Source organism: Amia ocellicauda, chromosome 15 (genome assembly GCF_036373705.1).
Source record: "Amia ocellicauda isolate fAmiCal2 chromosome 15, fAmiCal2.hap1, whole genome shotgun sequence".
Classification (NCBI taxonomy): Eukaryota; Metazoa; Chordata; class Actinopteri; order Amiiformes; family Amiidae; genus Amia; species Amia ocellicauda.
The window spans coordinates 18,562,327-18,587,438 of record NC_089864.1 but is presented as its reverse complement, the minus strand read 5'-3'; the positions used below and the strand labels follow the sequence as shown (position 1 = coordinate 18,587,438).

Below are 25,112 nucleotides of genomic sequence, written 5' to 3'. Positions count from 1 at the left end.
AAAAAGATTTAAAGTTTCCTCTTGCAAAAAAAATAAAAATAACCGAGTGTAATTATTGCTAACTTTGTGTCTATTTACTGCATTGGCCTGTATTTTACATCTGTTTATAACTGGGCAAACTGATTATGCTGCATGTGGTAACAATTCAGTAAAACAGTTTCAAAGAGAAATGCAGTGTCTTTTGAAAGAAATGGAGACTTTAGAATAAAACATTCATACACATGGATCCTATATCATACAAGTCACACTGGAAGTGAAGAGACAGCTATTACAATCCCCAGGACAAGGGAGTTGATATTGGTTTGACCACTTTATCCGCAGTAAACTGGAACTCACAGCTTATGCAGGTACACAGCTATGTAAACACTGTTCTCCATCAAATGTACAATTATCTATAAGAGCATCTGACATTCATTTCAATTTTAATTCAATTAGGACCATGATTCATAAAGACCACTTCTCCAGGAGAAGCCAGGAGATACAATCTTTTGTTAGGGAAGTGATCTCATGGATTTAACAGCATGCTGGTATGAACAGCCACACAGATGAACACAGCAGATATTTACTTTCTCTTGTTTATTTCTGTACAGTTAGAGATCATGTTTTTTGAGGGGATGAACTTCTATTATTCTCATGAAATAGTGACAGACCGAAGACATTTTGATTTATCATAATGATAATAATAATAAAACAAATTGTATCAATGACTGATACTGTTTATATTTGTAATCATTATTTGTGAAATTTGAGTTCCATTTAGTTACCATGTTTCTTGTAAAAGGTCTGAATACCATTACCTATTTACATATTTATTTGTGTGTTTTGCCATAAAAAAAAACGTTCAATATCCAATCGTATCAATATGCTGTATATATATAATGCATGTGTGTTACATTTTGTTGTAGTTTGTATTGAAATATCTTCCCAAACCCTTAAAATAACAAATTAAATTAAGCACTCCAGGGATTAATGGATTCTTATCTTTCATTTGTAGTTTTGACCTAGTGATCTGTATATCCCATCCCAATTTTTTTTTAAAGAGAAAAACTACAGTTTACTGCAGTTTCAGTAGCAGCAAGCCTTTTCATGTTTTTTAACTCCTGAGGAGATAAAAACAGTGTTGAAAATACTATACATATACAAATAGACGATCCTGAAAACAGTTCAGAAAAGAAATGTAAAGACATTTTTCTTCCACCCGTTGCTAAATCTAAATTTGAAGGCATTATTTAAGGCATGTGTAGAAGTAGAATAAACACAGTACAATTGGATAGAATTTCTTCATTTTAATTTTATATTGCAAAAAACAAAACACGCAAAACACTGTTTCTTGTTTGTGCTGCAGCACAAAGACAGAGACAGACACAGAAGAATAATGAGCTTTGCTGCAAAGCACACAAATATTTTGTTAGTATGTCAATTCAAAAAAATTGGTATATCCTGAGCTAAAGGACACCTTGTCATTGATGCTGAATCCCCAGTGTCCACCGTTCGACCTGAAAAGCCTGGTATGAAAATACAAAGTTTTGATTAAGAAAATATACTTTTTGAATGTCATTTCTCACTTTATCGATCAGTCACAAAATGTAAAGCAGCATGTACAATGTGTATTATTTTTTATAAAGAGATTAGTGGAGCTGAGTCTTCATGAACACAGAAACTGATCTTTTTGTGTTTAGTTTTCCAAATTATAGTCTGAATTATTGTATCATCCTGTCCATACTGCATTTTGCTCTCGCATCCCCAAAACAAGTTTTTTTTTTAATTGCATAACCCCGATAACAGCAGTTTATAGTCAGTTCACATCAATGTGCTCATTATTATTAATATTATTATTATTGCCACAGCTGCATGTGACCTCTTTCCTCACACAGCCCATGAAATATTAGCCGTGTGCTCCTTGGCTTTCATCCGAAGGACTGCGATGCTGGAGGACCGCCTCTCGAACTCTGGCTTTGTCTCGAAGGCATGTCCATTTGGGGTCGTGGAGAGCAAAGAGTCCGTGAAAAAGTTATTGAGGGAAACGTGGCTGAACTGATTTTGCTGGTTGGGAAAACCCACATATCCGTGCTCACTCCGGGGTGAATGTGGGTATGATGTCATACAGGGAGAGGAGTCACATGGGATCATGCAAGACGAAACCACAGAACCACTCGGGGCTGGTCCCGTCCACAAATTGTTTTGAATCTGTGAGATATAAACAAAGCATCCTATTAATATTTTAATCAACATATTTTATGCATTCTATTTATATATTTCCAAATATACAGCCTAGCCTTCCAGCTGTGTGCTTCTCTGATACCAATGCAGCAGCTCGCTCATGCACCAGTACAGTCCTCATTGTGCATTCAATCTGGGATTAAAAGTTCAAATGTACAAAATAAAGAACTGCCATTCGTGTACATCACTTATTTTGTGTAAATACTAAACAATGTTCAGATATAAAACCAAAACTGGATTGTTGATTTCTGAATTCTCTGGTTATGAGCATTATTTCATGCAAATTAGCAGTGTAATCTCTTAGGTGTTTATTCTGGTGTTTTTTTTTACAAATCTGTGATATGAGTAAGAATAATGAAAGATGCACAGAGCTTGGGTCTGCAGATCAGCCAGACTATGACAGCACTGCAGTTTGGACAGTCAGGACTGCGGTGTCAGTAATGCTGATACCTGCACTCTCTCCTTGCTAGTTTGTCACTGTTGGAAACTATATCTTTCCATAATAGATGGATCTCTCTAGTGAAATGTAAACAAATAATCTGAACTCTGATCTTGTTATCTGACCATTCACTGGACAGGAATGTGAGGTTGTTTCTTATTATTGCCTTATAAAGTTACTAGAAATGGAATGGGACATTATCGACTTAAATTTTTTTGTTCTAATCTCGTTCATCAGGAGGATAGACAGTGAATACCAGCCCAGATTATGTCAAATGACAACATCTTTAATTAATGGTGACTTTCCATTCACCAGAGGCTTCTAGAATAGAAACCTGCCACCGAGTAATGCTATTGTACATTTTAACTGGTGTGTGATCACCCCAAAGGTTGGATTTAATCAGTGACAGATTCCTATCTATGATAAGATGATCTGACATGATGCTTCTAGAATTTTAATATGTTAAATTGTTTCCTATGATACAAAGGTAAATATGTATGTACGTATATATATATATATATATATATATATATATATATCCATCTATCAATAGCTAGTTAGATCAAGTAAGCACCTATATATATGAGAGGTTTGTACTCGATTTTTTCACATAAATGACATAAGCCAGAAAAGAAATTGCTGCATATTGATGTTACACTTTTTTTATTATTATATTTTTTTAAGGGGGACAATGTTATTATTTGTATGTGTATCTATTGTATACATCAAGTACTCTTAATTAAAAGTATTACTGATATTACTTACTTACTTACTTACTTAATTATTTTTTACAAGTATGTTCTATATATACCATCATCATCAGCCTTTGTCCATGAAGGACTTCCCAAGTTTCCACTGCGTATATAAATCACTTAATGGTGGTGTTAAAGAAAACCAATTAGTATTTGAAAAATGCCAAATGCCATTCTACTATCATGTCAAATTTCTAATAGCAAACTGAGTTTTGGCGCACATTCCATATTTCATTTTGTGTAGCCCTATAATTAGACCTATTTAAATGCATCTCAAAGAGTAAAATACAAAATTGGTTTTAAAACCGAACTAAAATGTATGTTAAATATTTATTTTGTGTTTTACAACGTCAGTTTGCCAGAATTATAAAAGATAAAATAATGTTCATTAGTACTCAAGTATATTGCGTTTACATGGCCAGATATACAAATGTAGTTGTTCTTTACAGAAAGCAGCGTTTAAGTCTGAACAAAGCATTTCTAACAATATACGCCTTTGTGCAACATAATACAAATGTGCCTTGGACTAAAAAAGTTACATTGTATTTCAATCTGCATGTACCAATAAACAAACGTCTTTTTATGTATAAAAACGTAACATAATTAGCTTTCCGTATTAATCAATACAAAAATTAAATGTACAACACGAGGTACCGCAAACATGTTAAACTAGAGGCTAAATCAAATAGAGTAAAACACAATGATGACACATTATAAAATGATAACCCAATGCAGGAAAGGTCACAACAAATCCATCACCAGCGACGGCACTATTCATTCATATTTTTTCACTGTCAGTATTACAGTCCCGGGAAAGGGTATTTAATTCGTTTATGGTTAGTTGTTGGTAAGCATTTGAAATGAATAATACATATATTTACCTGCGAATAATTGTCCGCCCGTGGCAGCACCGAAATGTCATAAGTAGCTGCGAAGTGGCTTTTTGCCTGTTGAATCTGCCCATAGCGCTCTCTCTTTCTCCACTTCGCTCTTCTGTTTTGAAACCACACCTAAAGTAAGTCAATAAATGAAATACATAAATGCAAAAATAACCAAATACATAAACCAATAACGCACTTCCCCAGTATAAAATCAATGCACATGCGACACGCATAGCCAGTATCCTACACCAGTAGAAATTACCCTTTTTTATTTATTTTAACGAAAATATACACTTACTTTTCTATCTTTATGATGTTACTTTATTTTTCTGAAATTTAAATAATAAATGCAGAAAAAAAAATCATCCAGACAAAACCAATACACAATATTCGTATTCATAATAATTCTAATAATATAGCGCCTTTTAATACCTGCACTCTGGCTTCCGTGAGTTCTGTTCTCATGGCCAGCTGTTCCCGCACGTACACATCTGGATAGTGAGTTTTCTGGAAGACCTTCTCCAGCTCTTCCAGCTGGATACTGGTGAAGGTGGTCCTGTGCCGCCTCTTCTTGCTGCTGGACACGTTGTTGTCGCACTTCTCCCCCAGGTCGTCCAGGTCCGTCTTCTCGGGCCCTGGTGTCCCCGGCGACCCTCTCAAACTGCAGCAGTTCTCCATGGACCTCCCCAGGTCGGTGTGCAGACTCTCCTCCTCGGATTTTTGCACTCCATAATTTGCTGCGAATTGGACACAACATCAGATTAGCTGAACATGGATGAGACAATAATCTGAAACACTAAAGCATGACAGCTTTACAGGTCTATTAGTGCAACAAATTCAGCATGCAGAATAGGGTTGATTGCATTTAACCTCAAATGACCCTTAAAACACTTAATGCATTCTGACAGAGGGTTGGTCTTGGAGAGCAATCCTCTAAACTCGGCTTCTGCACTTCAAAACAGACTTCCAAACAGTAAACTGTCTTCAATCATATTTGTTATGGAATACCAAACCTACTTTGTGGCGTATGATCTTTATTTTACAGATGCATTACACAAATGCAAACTGCAAATAGAGATCTGATGCAATTGTAAAAGACAGCATGGCATAAATATGCTACAAGTCATTCCTCCTTTCATTTCTCAGAGCTCAGGCCTCCATAAAAAGGGAAATGGCGTGTTGCTGTTTCAAAGACATCCACGTCCACACACATGCATCCCTACATACAGAACGGGTTCGATGGCTTTCCAGAACAGAATATCAGTTTCATTCTGCGAATCGTGTGGTGGTTTTAGTTCTTGTTAGTGACACTAATACTTAACTGACATGTGAATTACTGTCAAAACAGAGAAAAGAAAAGATTAACTAGTCAATCATGCTATGTTTAGGCCCCAGCTCACAAGGCTGTGTAGGCTACATGAAACACGCATGTATTCTAAATATTAAAGAGAAATCGACTAAAGTAGGCCAATCTAACATTTGGAAGTTAAAAGATCTGCAGCAGGCTATGCTAATAAATAAATGAATGCATGAATAAATACCATTAGACTGTATTACACTGGAATTGGATCAGTGCCTTAATATTTCGTTTATTGTGTAATAGCCCAAATAGACGTGCATGCATTTTACTGGAACTACAGGCAGCGATGAAAACAGGGTTACAGCTGTGGCGCAGGTTTGAAAGCAGAGCAAATAATCTGGGGGATTTATAAGAAAACTAGTCAACAACGAAACAAGCGCCACTTTCACCACCAGGACAACACCAATCATCATCATCATCATCATCATCACCATCATCATAATGATGTGCTGTGTTGGAGACATGCATATGGAAGTGTGGCTCTTACCGGGGTGGTCCTCACAGGGAGATGCTCCTGGGTGCTCACTGCTTTGGAGGTGGAAAGTCTGGACGCACTTCAGGGGGGTCTTGTTGTAAAACTGCACGCTGTCCAGGCTCTCCATCCCGCCGGCTCCTATGTAGAAATCAGTGCCTTTAATCGCTGCACTTTTCATGGAGAACTTCTCACTCATATATTCCATAATCCTCTCCAGGCCCAACTCGGAGCAGAAGACAGACGTGGACCCTGCAGTGCCAAGCAGCCGTCTTTTAGCCCAGAGGATCTTTTGTTTGCAATGGTTGTTAATTTATCTCTTGTCTCTTGTCTTTTTATATCCCGGAGCCCAGCGGATCCCTTCAAGCAGCCTCCCAACTGCACTAATGAATATGGAGCAGCTGAAACTCCTCCCAGACAGCAAATCCAGGCCAGGCCAGGTTTAAGTGATAGTAAACCGCTCTGCATCAATGGGAACTATTTCATTGACTTTCACTTGCAGTGTGTGTGCTGACATCGCCCGTAACACACGTGTGCGGCAGGTAATAAATGAGCTGCCTGTGAGACTGAAATACATAGAGCATTAAGACATATACACCTAAACCCTATTAGATGCCATAGACGTGTATTCATTTAAACAGAAGTGCATCCGAAACAGTTTTAATTTAAAAATAAATACATCAAGTAATTAATCAATTAATTAATTGTAAGAAAACGTCTGGCTCGGTAACAATGAAGCGCTTCCATTTTCATGAAATGTATTTGGTTATAATTATACAGTAATTAGTTGTTTTATTATTATTATTATTATTATTATTATTATTATTATTATTATTATTATTATTATACAAAATGTGTATATAATTAGGTAATGTTAATGCTTTGAAAGTGTAACTTAATTTCAGAATATTATTAACCCCGCTATTGTTGCGACTGCTACTAATACTATCATTTATAATAATAATGTGCATCCTGGCAAATTTCAATTTGCGATTATTTGTCCTGATAAATTTATATGTAGTGATTATTACAATGCGTGTTTATTTAAAGCACAACATCATTTATTACCGCATGTGATGGATATATAGTTCAGATTTTACAGGTTGGTATAATTTTTCAGTTTACGGTCGTTGTCTCTTAAATTTTTGGAAACTATTCCAATAAATCGGAACAAACGTGCATCGAAAATATTGATATAGATTTGTTGCATTTGTTTAATGATATCCTAATTTTATTTGCTAAATTATAATTCGGATAAATGGCTGGTTTAAAAAGCAGAAACATGCTCTCCCCTAATAGTCACTCAAAGCAAATATTCCAAAGCTCGCATCGCACAGTTAATCTAGTTTAAAGTTGTATTGTCAATGAGTTTATTTCGTGTCTATTTTTAACAATGCGAATTGGATTTCACAAACTTTACAATGTTGCACGGACGCCGGAGCCACGCAATGATGCGCTTCTTGCACACTGACACCGGCGCACTAATGTGTGTCCCTGAACCAGCACATGCAACATGGCTTTCTGTTATTATAAACTTACATTTCGTTTTCTGAAACTATTGTATATGCATGCTTGCCCGAAATTAATCCGAAGAATAAATAACAAACCCAACCAGCATAACAAATAACTGAAAATCTGTCCATATCCACAAAAGTAAAGCCTATCCTGAGATGGATTTATTTAAATAAAGCGGCCAAATGATGACAGAATATTAATATTTTTTTTTTCTCCATACGAAGTAGATCCAAAAAAATGTTTTGAATACAAACTGGTTTGCACAGTGAGACAGACTTTAAAGACTTATTTATTTGTATTTATTTATACAAATATTAGTTCAATATCCTTATTGAATTTGTTAGGCTAGAGTTATGAATAATTTTCATCACCACTTTTTATTTCTCAACAGCAATTTAAATCTATTTGTTTTTCCATTTAAGTGTACATAATACAAGTCAAAATAGTTTCCCACAATATCGTTGATGTTATATTTAATATGGTAAATTTGATAAATAGATATAAAATATTGATTGCATTTTATATTAAAATAAGAAATATGTTTAGCTATGTATTTTCAATGCTTCAATCTCCTTCTTTACACACAGGCACCTGCCTTCAAAGAAAATATGAATTGCAAACTATAAACTTGTGTCAATCATGTTTTTATCTTTAAGTGAGTGTAAGTCTGTGAATCATGATTAATCTGTAGGTTAGTTTGTTTTGGTCTAGGACATCGTTTTACCATGGTGCTGCTGTGGAAACATTAATTCCCTCTGGATTTGAAATTTCAGATTCCACTAAATACAGATTAGGGTTTTAAACACCCTGCTTATGCCAGAACTGTACATTTGCAGTGACTGCTTAAGACTAGCCCCAAGAGGTGGCTGGACAGGGTTGTGATGCCTTATAGCACAAATATGAAAACCGTGTCAAAAGCAGTGTGATATAGGGCAGCATCTTCCATAATGCAGTCTCTTGCAGAAATACCAGTGGCTTAAACAGGCAGAGGCCCATCTGCTGTGACTATACAGCGGCTGAAGTTGTATCAAACACCATTAAAAACAGAATGCAATGTTTCATTTTGATTAACAAATAGTTCCAGTAGGTCCCTGCGTTACATCCATACATGACCACTGGCGGAGCAAAGTGAATCCCTTATGAAAGTGTTTCTAATTGCTGCATGTCAGGGTAGCATTTGAGTCGCCCAGCGCTGTTGTCCAGTTCTGTCATTGGATCGTTGTCTGAAATAATGGACATAATATCTGCACATGTGCGTTTAGTTGTGCAAGTGAAGGCTGTTGGGTTGGGGACATCCATTCTGCAGTCCTGAAGTACATGAGCAGTTGTCATGTGGGCTCTCTTGAAGTAAGGAATAACCTAGTTAATAGTGGACGGCAGCCTACGCAGTGCGTCGCATATTTCCCTCAGGCTACTATCAATATCCTGTTGGCCAATAACTATCCCCAATACTCATAATACTCAAAGGTCATCAGTTCTCTAGCACTTCCTTTTGCTGACCCGATTGTCTGCAAACTGAGGCTTTTCCAGGGCTGTACCTGTTCTTTTACTGTTATTATTATGTATTACTATTGATTTCTTGGCAGACTTACAATTGACATGGTTCTTATAACTAACAATCATGTTAATTTCAGATGTCTATTTATTTATCAGTTCACTATACAAAAAAAAATATCCTTTTATTCCATTGTCATTGTTGTTTGAGAAAATTGATACAAAAAAACTACCCAGAAAGATTTTATTGTTACTATTATTATTCTCTTTTCAACAAAGGACAATAACACCCAGTTTTTTGTTTAGTTATTTGGTTATCAAAAGTATCAGTAATTATCAATCTGTGCATTGATTTTCGACTTGCATGACAGTCCTGTACTATTACGGTTTTAACTATATTTGATAATGGTTTCTTCTCCAGTTCATATGGAATCTAAACTCCTGAAAACCAGTAACATCAAAAAATACATTTTTCTTTCAGAGATTTGACTATATATAAAGGCTGAACATTTGAATCATGCTTAGTTTCTTTTCTGTCCAAAGATATAAGAGCCATATGATTGAGTTTGATAAGTCTGTCCGTGTTAAATATGTCAGTAATAGTTTATGTGTATATGCCTTACAGTCACTGAAATAATTAAAACAATAATAAACTCCTGTCATAATTTGTTTCCTTCAACCGTTGTAACATAGTTGTATTCCAGCAAGATTGCATCAGCTTTACGTACAGCTTAAATCAGTTTAGAAACTTAAATACGGTCTGAGATTTGTCCAAAAACATAATATAAACTTGAAATCTGAAAGACAAATCTTTGTAGTATTGTAGTCAGAGGTAAGATGACTAAAAAAGACTGCAGCTGCTTTCTGCTGAGGTTCAGCTGCTTTTCTTACAAAAAATCTGCTGCTTGACCACAAAATATATAATAGAATAAGCCTAAAATAGAAAGTGCAAAATTAAATATTTAGAAGCAGGATTTGTATAGTTCCATGTCGTAGATCTCTGTGCACAATGAAGTATTTGAGTAGTATGAGTGATATCCCCCAGAGATGTGTAGCAAAATAGTACATCAATTAGTTATATAAAAGTTGTCCTGATTGCAGGACTGGAAACTTGAGTTCTACGTCTACATCATTGTTTTTCATCTTGACACAATTTCACGATTTCACAACCTAATTTGGTCTCCTGGACACCCTCCTTTAAGATATGAAGAGAATCCAAAAGGGCTTGTTGGCTCCAGGGCAAGAACACTGACATAACTCAAGTGACATCTTTTGGAAAGGCAAGCAGCTTCTAATTTCAGTATTGCAGTTCTCCAAAAACAATACCCTCAGCTTGACAATCGTGTTTCTGTTGTACATCCACAACATTTATAAATAAACACAAGAAGGAAGCCGTCGTCAGAACAAAGAAAGCATGGCATACTTACACTTTGCGTAGATTTGGTAGAAGAGATGAATATTAAAATTGTTATTGTGTAATAACGTGAACCTACTCCCAGGAGGACAAAAGTTCAGTCTCACTTAAAAGGACAGCAGAGTGCTAAGGTTTCAAATAATAACACAGCTTTTAATCATCTGAACTACTACATCATGGGCAAACAGAATGTGCAAGCGTAGTCAAAACTCGTGGTATGTCCATACAGCCCAAACACAAAAGACTATGGTGCAGTAAAGGATAAAAATAAACACGCTACATGCAATCCCTGGCAGGCAGCCATTCTTTAGCATAATATATTTGTTTTTCACATTCATTAGCTTATCAATCCCAGACAACACACCAGCAAATACAAAACATGCCACAGTGCAAAACCACACCTCTTTGTGGTTTCATTAAAATATGTTGTTTTAAAGGATCCAAATATAGTTTAAATATAAGCAAAAAAGACTGACGGTAAAAACATTTAAAACTTAATTATAAAAAACGTAAGCATGGATTATATATATATATATATATATACACACACACACACAGAGTAGCATATATATAAATACATAGGCAATTTAACTACAACGGATGCTTTAAACTTAAATGTGAAACTATGTATTTATGATTATTTGTACATTATGAAACATTTAATCAATGAGTGACAGATACAGATATTTAAAAATATGGGGGGCAATGCAATTTGTAGAGCAGGAATAGGAATAATTGAAGAGGGAACATGAATAGGGATTTTTTCCAGCTTTTCATACGATGGTTTGGTGTAAGGGATTGTGAAGCTTAAAATGAAGCACGCTCTCATCGCAAAATCCTTTATTGTACATTCATTCTGAGGTAAGGACAACAACAGGGCAGTATTCTAATAAAATAGGTTGTTTATTCCAAAGATGTAATTTACTTCTGTATCCTGGACTTGTGTCGTTAGGTTTTCAGACTGGACATGCCCACTATTCCTTCCATATTTATGTAATGCATGTGAAGAACACATTAATTCTATTGCCCTGGTTGGCTGCTGTTTACAAAGCTCTACACAACCATGGATGTAAATTCATTCCTTATTCCTCCTCTCCTTCTATTTTTTTAATTTTTAAATACTACACGAGACTAGCCTGAGGACACTTCCATCTCAACATGCATGATACTTTTATCGGCATGCAATCTTTTTCCATGCACGATTTTTGATTTAAACATAATTAGTACAGTTGTAGTTGGCTGCTAAAAATCCTGTATTTTACAGAAAAGGTCTAAAAAATTGCTTTAATATTATTTATTATTCCTTTTCGTGTAGGAAACCAATAACATTACTGACTAATGATTTGTTTGCATAATATTGCAGATGTTAATGGACTGATTAAAATAAAAGAATGAAGAAAAACAATATTATTATTATTAGTGGTAGTAGTTTAAGATGGTCTTTGTCCAGATTTATTGTTTTTCTCCACAGTAATTTAATCAATGGTAATTATTTTGAATATTACAATTCGTACATTTCAAAGCTTTGCCTCCAGCTGTGTTACATTAAAGTGTTAAGGTACACATGAAGACGTGAAAAATTAGACAATCATTTTCTGTGAATGCTGAAATACCAGTGCTTCACAACATATCCTACAACATCAGGCACGACAAAGAACAAACACTGTACATTTCAGTAAGGCAATATGTCTATTTGTCAGATTATATCCTTTAATTTCTTGATGAATAAAGGTCTGCTCATGACACAGAACTACAAATATCAACACAATATCGGCTGATTTATTTACTTGAACATAAGCTGCCGACATCACTTGCAGGATCTCTTCTTCCCGCCCCCCCATCCAGTACTGAGCTGGGCTGGGTTGTCTCGATATGAAATGCGCTCTTTTGTTGATGGAGCAGATTTTGCTTTTACAGGAACAGGTACTTCTCTCTCTGTAAATTAACCAATAAACAAACCATGTAAATAGAACACACAACCACTGAAAACAAGATGACTTAAGCAGGACATTAACTTATTTAATATTTGCTTGAAGGCAGTTTACAAAAGAATAAACAGCAGATGCAACAAAATAAACAAATAAATAATCACAACCCCGTGTTTACAATACTTGTGTTCTCTCCTGTAGTGCATGTATGGAGGGCCAGTTCAGAGAGATCTTAAACACAGAGAACATACTTTCACTGTCTTTTCCCACAGCTTCTCCTGCTTGTTCACGTGGAAAATACTTCTATGGCTTGGATTTCATTTAATAATTACATTTTTATTACTTTCACACTTTTAATTAAAACAGTACCTTGCTTAGAAAGATTGCACATCATTCGATATATGATTTGCTCTTGTGCCAGGTCTGAAAATGGAGAACTATTACCACTGTGGTCGCAAGCACTATTTGTTTTAGACCGAAACCTTTTTATGGGGTGATTTCTGTGGTCCTGTTCATTTAAAAATCCTTGTATATTCTCGTCCCCACAATATCAAAACAAATTGTTTTTAGCCTTTTTAGGCAGATTATTTCTGTAACTGTACAGAATTGGAGCTCTAGATCCTTAACCAAAGTGGTTTCCGCCGTGTAAGCAGTAAAAATAAATGTGGGTTTGGAAATGCACTTTATGGAAACGCCCCGGTGAGCAGTGAGTATCATATTGCAAAATCTATGATTGGATATGGAATATTTACATAGTTTTAGAGCCTTGACAACTGAGCTTCCCTAACCTACTGCTAAACCTTGATTTAATCCATACTGGTTCAGAAGGAACAGGAATGGACCCATTGCATTTCTTTCTGTCAATTTCATATACTTATGATATATACCTTTACTTATATTTCATTAATACACATAATAGTATATATTAATGGAGACATGGTTGTGTTCATAACCACCAAGATTTGTATGTGTTTTTGTCACCATTCTGGAAAATGTGTCCTTTTTTGTTAAACACTATACTGCGTATACTATATGCTGCGATAGACCCAATGAATTGGCTTATAGTTTTTTACATTACACAAGCCACAATTCGTTAAGTGAGTTATTGACTCTCAGACTAGTGCATAACAGCCTTTGATCTTAAGAAGATTACCTTATATAAAAACGTCATTTTTCTTCCACCCCAGTGAAGGATGATAAGTTGCTTGTTTCACACTAAGTCAGTTCCCTTCCTCGTGGATTTCATTTCAATCATCATCAAAATCTAATTTGTCCTCGTAAAAGTGAACACTGTTTTCTTTTATTGTGATATGCTTTCTAAAAAACTTGTTTAATCTAGTCTCTGGCGTGCCCTCCCTGCCCTTCTCCATGTGTAGCATCTTTGTCACACAAGACCCTGAGAAAAACCTTTGACAGAAGGGCAGTCTTTCTCTTAAAAGAGCCTTTTGCCATTTCCTGCTGAAGCAGAGCCTCCTCGTCGTGTCCTCTGTTTGACCCTTTACCTCCGACAAGCAGAAGGCCTTATTTTTGATATATTATTCAATGGTAAAAGTGTAATTGTTCAGATTATTGTAACACAATATCATATTGAAGTACATATATAATGCAATATATTACAGAATTTTGATGAATTATTCTAAATTGACCCTTTAAAGTGCGCTCACATTAGGGGTTGATATGCCAATCATTATGTCAATCATTGCTTTTGTCACTTCATGCCAATATTAGAAAGCATGCTGGGAATTTTAACAATATAGATACATATCTAAATCTGTATTATTATAGGGATTCATTTGCATTGCCTTGATCAGTGCTATTATTGATTTATTTCATACTATAACACATTGTATTTAGACTTTTCTGTAATTGTGTTCTGAACCTCTCAAACTAACTCATTAGGGGGCTTGATCTTTGTATTTGTTTTACTTGTACAGTGTTTAAATATACTACACTATAAATTAACACTCTTGTGCCTTGTGAATATGGCTTGCAATTGGCAATTAAGTCTTTGAGAGATTGTAACGGGTTTTAAATATAGCAAACTGTTACTTCCAGTTCCATGTGATAGAATACATTCTATTATCTGTATCGTATCAAATACTAATATGGCAAAAAAGCTAAATAAAGACCAATTTACACTTAAATGTATTTAATATTAATTTGAAACAATTATGCTATGTGCTAAATCATATTTCTCTAATCTGTTTAATACCTAATCTATTTTTAATATTTTTTAATATTATAACCTAATGACAAATTAACTGATGTTGGGAATGTTTGACATGGTCAATGTTTAACCAGTATTCTCTTTGTTAACAACAGCAACAATAATGGTAATTATTATTATTATTATTATTATTATTATTATTATCAAAACTAAATAAATAATCTTTCAAGTCTATCACTTAATACTAGCCAGAGTATATCTTTAAAACTTTAAATCCATAGGTACATATAAGCAGTATATCATACAGTTTCAGTTTAGATGGTCAGTTTCGCTGTACTTAGAACATATGTAAAACTTTAGGAACCAAATATGGATTTAAAATGGTCAATCTATGATCTCATACTCACTCGCATGTCCTGTTGAGATCCTACGTGGTTGATTATATTCTTTGCGACCCTCAGTCAAAGCACTGCCACTGGTCACGGACCCAGCCTCTTGATCCAGCCGTTCTCTGCTTACAGGACTTGCCTGGGAGCAGCAGGGGACAACAGACAGAAACATAAAATAAAATATGACACTTCTCCATGCAGCTCACGCTACAGCACTAAACAAACAAACAGTGCTTTCATGTAACAGGAGGTCTTCGAAAGACCACACGTCTATTTATAGCTGTTAAATATAACATATGCAAAATATGTTTTTTATGAAATGTGTTAAACAATTGAATAATAATGAAATAATTTTAAAAATGAAATCTGTGTAACAAAATAAAATGGCATTGAATGTTTTAGGTGAAAAGCACATAATCCAAAAACAAGGCTCCCTTTTTCAATTGTGGCCATGTCCTTCTGACTGAAAACTAAAATCTAGTACTTCAGACCTTCTACGACACATCTATCATTGCTTGTCAATCTATTTACAATGTAGTTTCAACAGCACGTGAACATATCTTGGGGATGCTGACTAGGATCAGGAAATTTGTTGCCAAAAAATTGGTGCTCTTTGTAAAGAAGCTTAATATTTACCATAAGTTGAACTCGTCTGCCATTCAAGACATCAGGGTCAATCTCTGGTAGAAAACGGTCACTGTAAGGAAGTTCACACATGATGATCAATGCCTGGGGTAAATTAAACTGTTCTACACCCAATCTTTGATTGCAGATTTCCAAAAGAAGCTTCTAGCAAGAAAAGTCAGTGGGTGGCTTTCAGTGATTGACAGATAAACTTGAATTCCTTGTCTCAATTCAGAATAAGGTTTACTCTTATTTACCTAACTAATACATAAACAAAAGTTAAACTGCATTATTACATTATTCTAAAAAGGTGATCTTGTTATTTTAAACACATTTCATATTATCAGTGGACTGTTATATACTGATTACAAATAGGTGTATGTATCAAGGAAATTATCATTCAAGGTATAGATTGTGCTCTACAGATTTACTAATTGGAATAGGCATTAAATGATAAAGCATGATGTTACTCCTTTCTTACATTAGCCTGATCTACAAACCCATAATAAAGTGTTATTACCTTTTTAAAATGGCCTCATACTTATCTTAAAATAATCAAAGCAATTAACAAAGTAATGTTTGATAGCATCTACGACATTAGTCTAGCTAACAACAATACAGTGAAACATGGGGTTCTCAAAGTAAAAAAATCACTACATTTGATTTTATTTAAATTATCATTTTAAAACACAAAATCTAACATTTAATTAGTCCAGTTTTGCTAGATTTCCTGAGCACCATTTTGTAGGGATTCATTATGTGAACTTGGCAGGGAATTATTATTTTTGAAACAGCACATACCCAAATATGAGAGAGAAAATGAATGGTTACAGTATGAATTCCAAGGCTTTTGTATTGATATCCCCCTTTTTAATCTCCAAATAGAGATGTTGGTGAAGTCCTAATTAAATGTTCGTCATTGTCATTCATGAGGTCTGTGCTCAAGAATCTCAGCCTAAGTATGTAGTTTGAAGGAAATAACCTCACCTTCTTATGCCTGGAGAACTTATGTCAGCGTGTACAGCTTGTGTGTGCAGCCACTGGTATGTTAGTTCCTTACTCCTCTCTATTTGTGTGTCTAGTCTTGTGTCAGAGGATGCAAATTCTTCTTCCCGAGCTACATTTAAACAAAACAAAGAAGCATTAGTGCTTACAGTTATACATTTTATTTGTTAATACTGTTAACAGTGTGGGCTCTCTTTAGTAGTTAAATTATTTGGTTTAATAAAACAATAAAAAAAAAACATATTAGAGCGCATATCTTTACACAATTAAGTGTTTACATGTCAAACATTGATTTCTGGTTTAGCAACATGTGTACCGGAACCACTTACCATCTCCCTGTCTTGAATCAGTGACACATTATTAGTCTCAAAATGACCCACAGGGAACATATGTACTGGATTCCATAGTATATGTGCTTTATACTGAAAAATAGTGAATACATAATTTTAAGAAATATTTTAATATGTTATCAGAGAATTAGTTTTTTTGTGTTAAAATTGCTTTAATTATTAATAGCACATTATGTTCTATTTTTTATGTTATCATTTAAACTCCCTTATTACAATATTCAGGAATACAATTACATACTTAAAAGTACTTATCACTGAAGTTGAATAATCGCTAACAATAAGAAAACATCTTAAATCTTCATTGTATCCTGTGATCCTGTAGTTTAAAGTGACAGCATCCCCTCCCATTTTCACTCTCCTGTTATTTTCTACTGTCATCCTGACTGAAGAGCTAATGTACAGCAATCGGATGTCTTCCAATCTCATGATTTTGTAACCTTATATCTGTGACAACATATTGCTGTTGCATTGTTTTTAGTTAGATTAAGACAAATTTAGACAGCGTTCTGTAAGATCAAGGACCTGACAAAAAAGGTGACATAGTAATAACACACTTTCATAAATGCATTGTTCTTCCTGTGTTGATTTGATGTATAGTTTTCAGTTACATTACAGTTTAGTCTGTTGATTTTTATTTCCATAACTTGCAGTTAGATGTAGTGTATGCATATGCAAAATCCAGTGAGTTTAGTTCTTACACGATCTGTTCGTGATTTGTATCTCAAACGATAATCCAGCTAAAACACTTCTTTACAAATATATATTTTAGATAAAAATTGAAATATTGAATGGTTGTTAAATATTTTAAATTGAAGCTTTTGAAATGTTTGCTTTTTACACTTTGATAACAAATAAATGCAATGATTTAAAGATATGTAAAACAGGTCAATATTATAATATTAGTATTTGACATAATAATGCTGCCAACAGATAATACAACTAATTATAACAATTATTTTGCAAATAGCTAATAGTTATTAAACATCCTTGCTATTGATAATGAATAAATACAAAGAGAACGAAAACTGTAGAAAGGAAATACTACATGGTGTCTGAAGGGTTTTATATATAGGTTTACATAAGTGTGCATATATAGGTGGAAAACCAATCTGTTCTAGACAGCTCAATAGAACAGTGCTTTAATAAGACTTCAAACAAGGAATCATTTGATTGCTCCTTTGGTTTGTGCAGTGCTATATGATGCATTATTCGGGATTCCAGTGTAATGGATTTGAACACGGCTGCAATGAAAACAGAGGATTTAGTCCCATCATTTCTGGAGGTCTGTGTTAATCTACAATAGCAATCATATATATGTCATCCAGAAGTCAAGCCTCTCCTTTCTGGGGGACTTCACAACCAACAGAAGAACACAGAGCAATTCACTCATAGAAACTGCAAATCACCCATCAATAATGACCTGTGACAGCCCCATGAAGAAACTAACTCATCATTACATAAACAAATCTGTTCAGTTTACAGAAATGTGAGAAATGCATCAGACGATTTACAGCCATTTCCTACTAAATAAAAAACTGAGTCATGCATCTCTGCAGGCTAAATTAAAGAGAACTTAAAGGCTGTACTTGATGCTATTGAATTTCAACTGTATACACACGTACAAACATGCTTAGATACACAAGGATTATATATATATAATTTTACAAAGTGTCTCAAGATTAAACGCATACCAGATAAGTGGAACAAAGCAACTAACATTCTCATTCACAAGGAGACAAAGATAACATAGTTCCATTAATCTCATCCCCACATTCTCATCTTATACAAAGTATTTACAAATATATTAACCCATCGCATTCAAGACACCCTGGACTTAGCAGGACTCAGAAGTGGATATAATACGATGGATCATATACAAGTTTTACGAGAAGTATTGTAAATATGAAGAGAATATGAGCTTCCTCTGTGCTGGGCTTTGCTGACTAGGAGAAAGCATTTGATTCAGTTTATATACAAACTCAGTCACCAGAGCTCTAAGAAATCAAAACTTTGAGGAAACCTATATAACTTTTATTAAATATATGTATAACTGCTAATCAACAATCTGATTCCATGACACTGTCAAGATCTAGATTTGTGAAGGAGAACATCAAGGAGACAACTCCTCACGGCAACTCTTGAAAAAGTGTTCAAGACTTTGGACTGGGAAAGTTAAATGGAGCTTATTTAAACAACTTACAATTTGCTGATGACATCGTCATATATTTAAAAACACCTCAAGACCACCAGCTTAAATTTCAAGCACTTCAGATGCAAGCAAGAAAACAGGAAGTAAAATGAACCTGTATAAAACCAAAATAGATCTACGGATATCGCAGAAGTCAAAAGTTATGTCTACCTTGGATAACAAATAAACAGATGGAGATATTATGGAATGAATGCAAAAATTTTACAGAAACTGTGAACAACACAAAGAAACATGAAAAGATGTCTGCTTGGTTGACATGGAAAAGAGAAACTGTAGACTGAAGCAAGTGGCAACATCTTGGGGAGCCTTCATCCAGCAGTGGATCGATATGGGCTTATAGTGATGGTGATGACTTATATAGTGCATATATATATATATATATATATATATATATATATGTGTGTGTGTGTGTGTGTGTGTGTTTGTGTATGTATTATGTAGGCATTTTTAAATTAATGAATTCACTTACACTCTCTACCATAAAGATACTGGTAGTACATATGAGAGTGGGCAGGTGTGGGTAAGAAAACACATTCCAGATAGAGGAACGTTACCTCTCTGATCATACAATCTCAACTGAACTGTTGATGAAGGTCCCACACATTCTTAACATATTAATGGTAATGATTAATTGTACAGGCAAGCTTCAGTCCAGTAGCAGCACTATCCTCCCCCACCTCTTAAGAAGACCAGGAGTCATGCTTGTTAAGTAGAGTTCTCAAGGGTATCATTCAATCTTGGGTCAGTACTGAGGCAGCAGGAGTCATGTCACGATATCAGAGAATGAAACAATTCAGGGCTAGTCACTGACAGTCAAGAAGGTCAAGTCTTGCAGCAATTAACTCTTAAAAAGGAACGCATTGCCGGCACTTTAGAATACCTCTTCTGAGCAAACAAACCAAGGTCATCTATAGTTTAATATGACTCGGAGGAAACAAACATTGAAGTTTTCTGAATATACTGTTGATCCTAGTGTGATGCAGAGATAACCTAGAGTTCTGGAAGATAGTTCTGGAGATACAAGTAGGTTTTTGCATTTTGAAAACTGAAAATTTTAAAATGTCAGGAAAGGACAAATAGGTAAATCTGGTCTCTCTTCAGAAGGGGGGCACTGAAGGCTGCTGGTGCTGAAAGGCTGGTCAGGATGGCCCTCCCTCCCATGCAGGACTGCTAATAGCACAATTAATGGCCGCTTAATATCTGAATACACACTCTATACAGACAATTGTGGCGTACATTTGTGTTAAACACTAATGATAATATTTCTGATTACTGTTTAATCTGTAAAGTTAATTGAGACATATCGATACATACTTGTACCTCTTTTATTAAGCCTTCATTAATGTCTAGCAACATAACTGCAGAATGGAAATTTCCAGCTAACAAGATATTATATAAATGCATTGTAAAAATAAATAAAAACATTCTGACACTTAAAATAAGCATTTTCTAAAACTTGAGTTGCCACTGTATAAACACCCTTCAAATGTTTTAGATCCACTTTGCGAACCTTTCAAAACAAATTGATTGTTACATGAATCAGGCCTTTTGAATAATTGCTTAGCTACTCCCTTTTGAAACATGCTGCTTATGAGCAGTCTGAGCATTTCAATGCTGATCTGTTATTCAGTATTTTTGGACTAGAACTGTATTAACAATGTTAAAAGTTGTTTGGGATTGTGCAAATTGTAAGATTGAAATTTAATTGACTTTACATCTTAATTGGTTTCAAATATCAAGACAAGCAACACGTATCAATCAATATGTATTTCATACCACAAAATGCATACTTCCCAAATAACTTAACCTGTCTAGGAATGTGACTGGTCAATTCCACTGTCCAACACAATACAGATGATATCCAATGTGCAATACAGAAAAACAAAGCAAGGCAAACTGATATTAAACACTGGAACTGATGTTATAATGAAATACAATAGTAGATTATAATGTTGCTTTGTTACTAGTAACAAGTTGGTGTTTATTCCATCTCAAATGCTTACAATGTGCTTACAAAAAAGGGTTAGAAAATATTGTTTTAGAATTTACACATTTCAAATAATGTATCTCTTCATAACTGAATAATTGCAGCCTGCTCACACCACATTTCAAAACATTTAAATATAAAATTATTTCTAAAACACTATTTTGAGCTTTTAAATAAAGCTAGATTCACTAAACCAAATATTAAGAAAATAGAGTAACAAAATTTAATATTTTGTCTCAAATACAAAAAATATGCCGTAGCAGTACCAAACAAACAAACAAAAAAAGATCCAGACAAAACATTATTTATTTTCAGCAAGTGTATTAGATACACATTTGTATTTAAGACTACAGCTTTAATTAGCAATCTTAACAAAAAAGGTCAACATCTCCAAGAATGGACTGTCTCCTGCCCTGAGCCCTGGGTCGAGACCTCCTGGAAAGGAAATGGCTATCTGGTCATGCAACGGTCATAGACAGACGCTGCAAGGCTTACTAGAATATATATAGTTACTGAAAGTGAAAATAAGTCTTATTGGAAAAAGTAAATCTTGTGTTTATGACACACAAACAGTTGTGCCTGCTTTTTCAATTACATATAAGGTAGACGTGTTTACAAACTAGCCTACTGCTTGAGAAACAAAAGCTCCTACAATTTCAGTATTTAGAAAGAACTTGTTAAGATGAATTAATAATATGAGGATCAAGCATGTCAAAACTCAACCACAAGCAATGACAGATTTTAAAATAACTGGTCCAGGATTCTGACATGCATCCATTATTTTATTTTTTCGTGATTTTAATAATTAACTGCAAGATTATATTGAGCTATTCTGGCATCATAATATTCTATTACAAGAAAACGTGTGAGTTCACAGTAATATCTTGAATATTGTAATAATAAAGTACATTGTTAATATTTATTTATAGACACTTAACATGCTCTACCACTCAGCACACACTAGGGAAGGAACTTGCTATGCTTATTGTATTGCATTTTACAGTTATTGTATTTATTGTATGTATTGTATTTTCTAATGCTTTGGAAAAGTCACTCTGGGTAAGGGAATCTGTTCAGAAAAAAACATAATACATGAATTCATGTTTCTAATAGAGTAATACTTAAAGAAATTTCACTAGTTTGCAAAAGCATTTCTTTAGGATTTCTATAATTATAACTATAATGTGATGCTACCCTGATATATCTGATTAGTATTATTTAGCAGAACATTTTTTTCTGACTAGACAATTTAAAACACTACGCTGCAGAATTGTCCATTCCTAATCTCCGTACCTAGCAGTTCACAGCTTTTGCTGAGTGACTGAGATCCCTTTAGGACCAACCACATATCTTCTCTTGCCCACAGCTTTATACAAGGAATGTTTTAATATTAGTCTAATTTAGATGATTGTAGATAAGATGAGGTCTACACTTGTGTACCATTTGTCTTTCTGCCTGTGAGAGCTAGTGGTTTGGCTGGCTTTCCTTATGTCTTTATTTTGTTGTCAGAATTCACCCTGTATCAGGTAAGAGAGCACCTGAAGGAATAGTCTAAATAATTCATGGACCACATCCTTTAGTGTCAGAGTAACCATGTTATGCAGATTACCATAATATTGTGTTCACTATTAATTTTATATCAACAATTTAGGCTAAGCTTAGCTTCCTTATTTGTAAAATCCTGATTTATTTTTCATAAATCAACTTTGTGCCACAGGCACAAGATCTGTTTCATGATATAACCATGTTTTGAGTGAATTATATTCAACCAACACGTACCTAGATATAATATTTAAGCATGATGTTAAAAATGAATGAACAAATATGTTGAGGACTTCGAACTGTGATGTAGACAGTACTTAACTGTAATAACACCTCCTCGCTCCTCAATAGACCTGGACGTAGGACAACAGGCTCAGTTGTGCCTCCTGATTGGATGCATCTAGGGGGAGCCACCCTTACTTGATCACTCTCATTCTCTGTGAAGTCTTTGTGAGTCCGTATAGCAGGAAAATGGCAGTTCGTCATTTTTAATATGCAGTAGACAGGTGATTTTATTAAAGTGTATCACATTCAGTTTAGGATCTGCAGAATCACCTTTATTTGAATCTGTTGGTTTGTTTATTGACCAGTAGTTAGAGCCCTGGTCATGGGATACAGTGACAGAGAGAATCCTCTATAATTGCAGAGAGATGGGAAGATGGACATTCGTTCAGAGAATCACAGCGGAGACGAGATGGAATTGTACTTGGGGAAAAATGTACTTCAACAAATATCAAATACATCAGTCTCTTCACAAATAATAAACACAAATGGTAAAAAGGCCTTGGTTAACTAATAAGTTGGTGAAATTATTAGGTAGTATATATAATCTACAATTAAATTTACCAAACATATACTAGGGCCATTGCCTTTCATTATTTCATTATTTCACTGCCAGTAACACATATGTTGAGGTGAATTGTTTAATTAATACTGCATGAACAAAACATCTATATTCAATTGAATGTGAACAGTGCAGTTTTATAATATTCCTTTACACCACACACCTCAAATATTGAAGATGCTTCCCTCATAATAGAACTCCTACAACATTTTTGCATATCTGATCCAATGGCCATAAAATTCCTACATGATATCCAAGACAGAATCAGCCTTTTAAGGTACCATATAAATATGTATATACAAGCAGTCTGTCACATAAAAATTGCTGTTTAAATACATAAATATATATGTACATATCTATTTTTTCTTTTCCTGTTTGACGTACTTAAAGAGATGCCTTGTTCTACAAAGCGTGAAGGAGACTAAATATAACAGCTGATAGCCAGGAGGTTGGAAAATTGGGTACAGATTTGACATTTTTTTCAGATTCGGTTTATAATCAAAGATAGGGCCTTAAAACTGTAACTGAAACCTTAATACGTGCACAAGAATGGCTCCTGCAGCCTTTTACAGCTTTCTTTGAGCCCTGATGTTGTGAACTGGCTTTGCACTCTGCCAGCAGAGCCGCTCTGACCCATGGAAGGCACTCTTTCAGATCAACACTGCCTCGGGCTGTACCGCTTTCCCCAGCAAGTCTTACATTTCAGGCATCAAGTCGAACTTCTTCTGGAGATGATTAACCCAAACCCATGACAGATTTTTTCCAAGATATCTAACTCGGTGTGTTTATTTTATCCTGGCTCTTTTGTGGATGTACTGGACATGAGTAACCTACTTGAAATGGCTATCGGTTTACATGTGCAGGGGACTGGTAAGAAGCCATGAAAGTTTTCAATATGAGAAAATATTTCCTTTCGCTGATCTCTATTGTGAGGCAGGGTCTACACTGGCAAATAAGGAGAAAAAGCAATAATGACCCCCCTATTCCCAAAACCAGTCAGGCTGAAAACGAAGGCCTTTTTTCAATTTGAAATTTAAACATTTCAAGTCCACCTCCCTTTAGTAAACTCAATTTCACACTTACGCAGTGAGGCAGCTCCTTATGATAAACAAACGCTTTATTTATACCTCCAACATATTAAATCAGTTAATTTCTTCAAAGTACAAAGTAATTTTAACAACACATGAAACTCACAAAAATGTACATAAAAAGTCACTGTTTCATTAAACAAAATTATAGTGATCTTTACTACAACTAGTGTTATGGAGAGTATGATTTCAGTCAGACAAATATTGCTCAGCACTACATAAAAACAACTAAAACATATGTGAAGATATTGCAGTAAATTGCTGAATGAGGGTGGACAGCACACAAAGCAGATTTTATGTCTTCCGAGCAATACAGTTTCTTTGTGAACTTGCATTAAAACACATAATGTTTTCCACTTTTGTTGCATTCTGTGAAACACCTGTTTTAAATAGTTTTAAAAGAAAACTCATAAAATGCAGCCAAGAGGGAGT

The 25,112-nt window shown here is 34.7% G+C and overlaps 3 protein-coding genes across 3 annotated transcripts in view; 1 reads left to right on the top strand and 2 right to left on the bottom strand.

The window, feature by feature from the left end:
- The window catches only part of LOC136771840 (tetraspanin-19), an 87,139-nt gene that overhangs the window by 23,692 nt on the left and 38,335 nt on the right, over nt 1-25,112 (top strand). The gene's annotated exons all lie outside the window — the stretch shown is intronic.
- alx1 (ALX homeobox 1) lies at nt 1,272-6,421 on the bottom strand. Its single transcript, XM_066724506.1, has 4 exons — nt 6,140-6,421; nt 4,725-5,029; nt 4,293-4,421; nt 1,272-2,187 (listed from the first exon to the last, which is right to left on the bottom strand). Exons 1-4 carry the CDS (start codon nt 6,330-6,332, stop codon nt 1,867-1,869), a joined length of 948 nt encoding a protein of 315 aa, XP_066580603.1. The 5' UTR covers nt 6,333-6,421; the 3' UTR covers nt 1,272-1,866.
- Nucleotides 10,680-25,112, bottom strand: part of lrriq1 (leucine-rich repeats and IQ motif containing 1) — a 38,763-nt gene continuing 24,330 nt past the window's right edge. Inside the window, exons 24-27 of the mRNA XM_066724265.1 lie at nt 16,643-16,772; nt 15,668-15,728; nt 15,050-15,170; nt 10,680-12,482 (exon numbers count right to left, since the gene is read on the bottom strand). Coding sequence (XP_066580362.1) covers nt 12,355-12,482; nt 15,050-15,170; nt 15,668-15,728; nt 16,643-16,772 — 440 coding nt within the window. The 3' untranslated portion in view covers nt 10,680-12,354. The remainder of the gene's footprint in view (nt 12,483-15,049; nt 15,171-15,667; nt 15,729-16,642; nt 16,773-25,112) is intronic.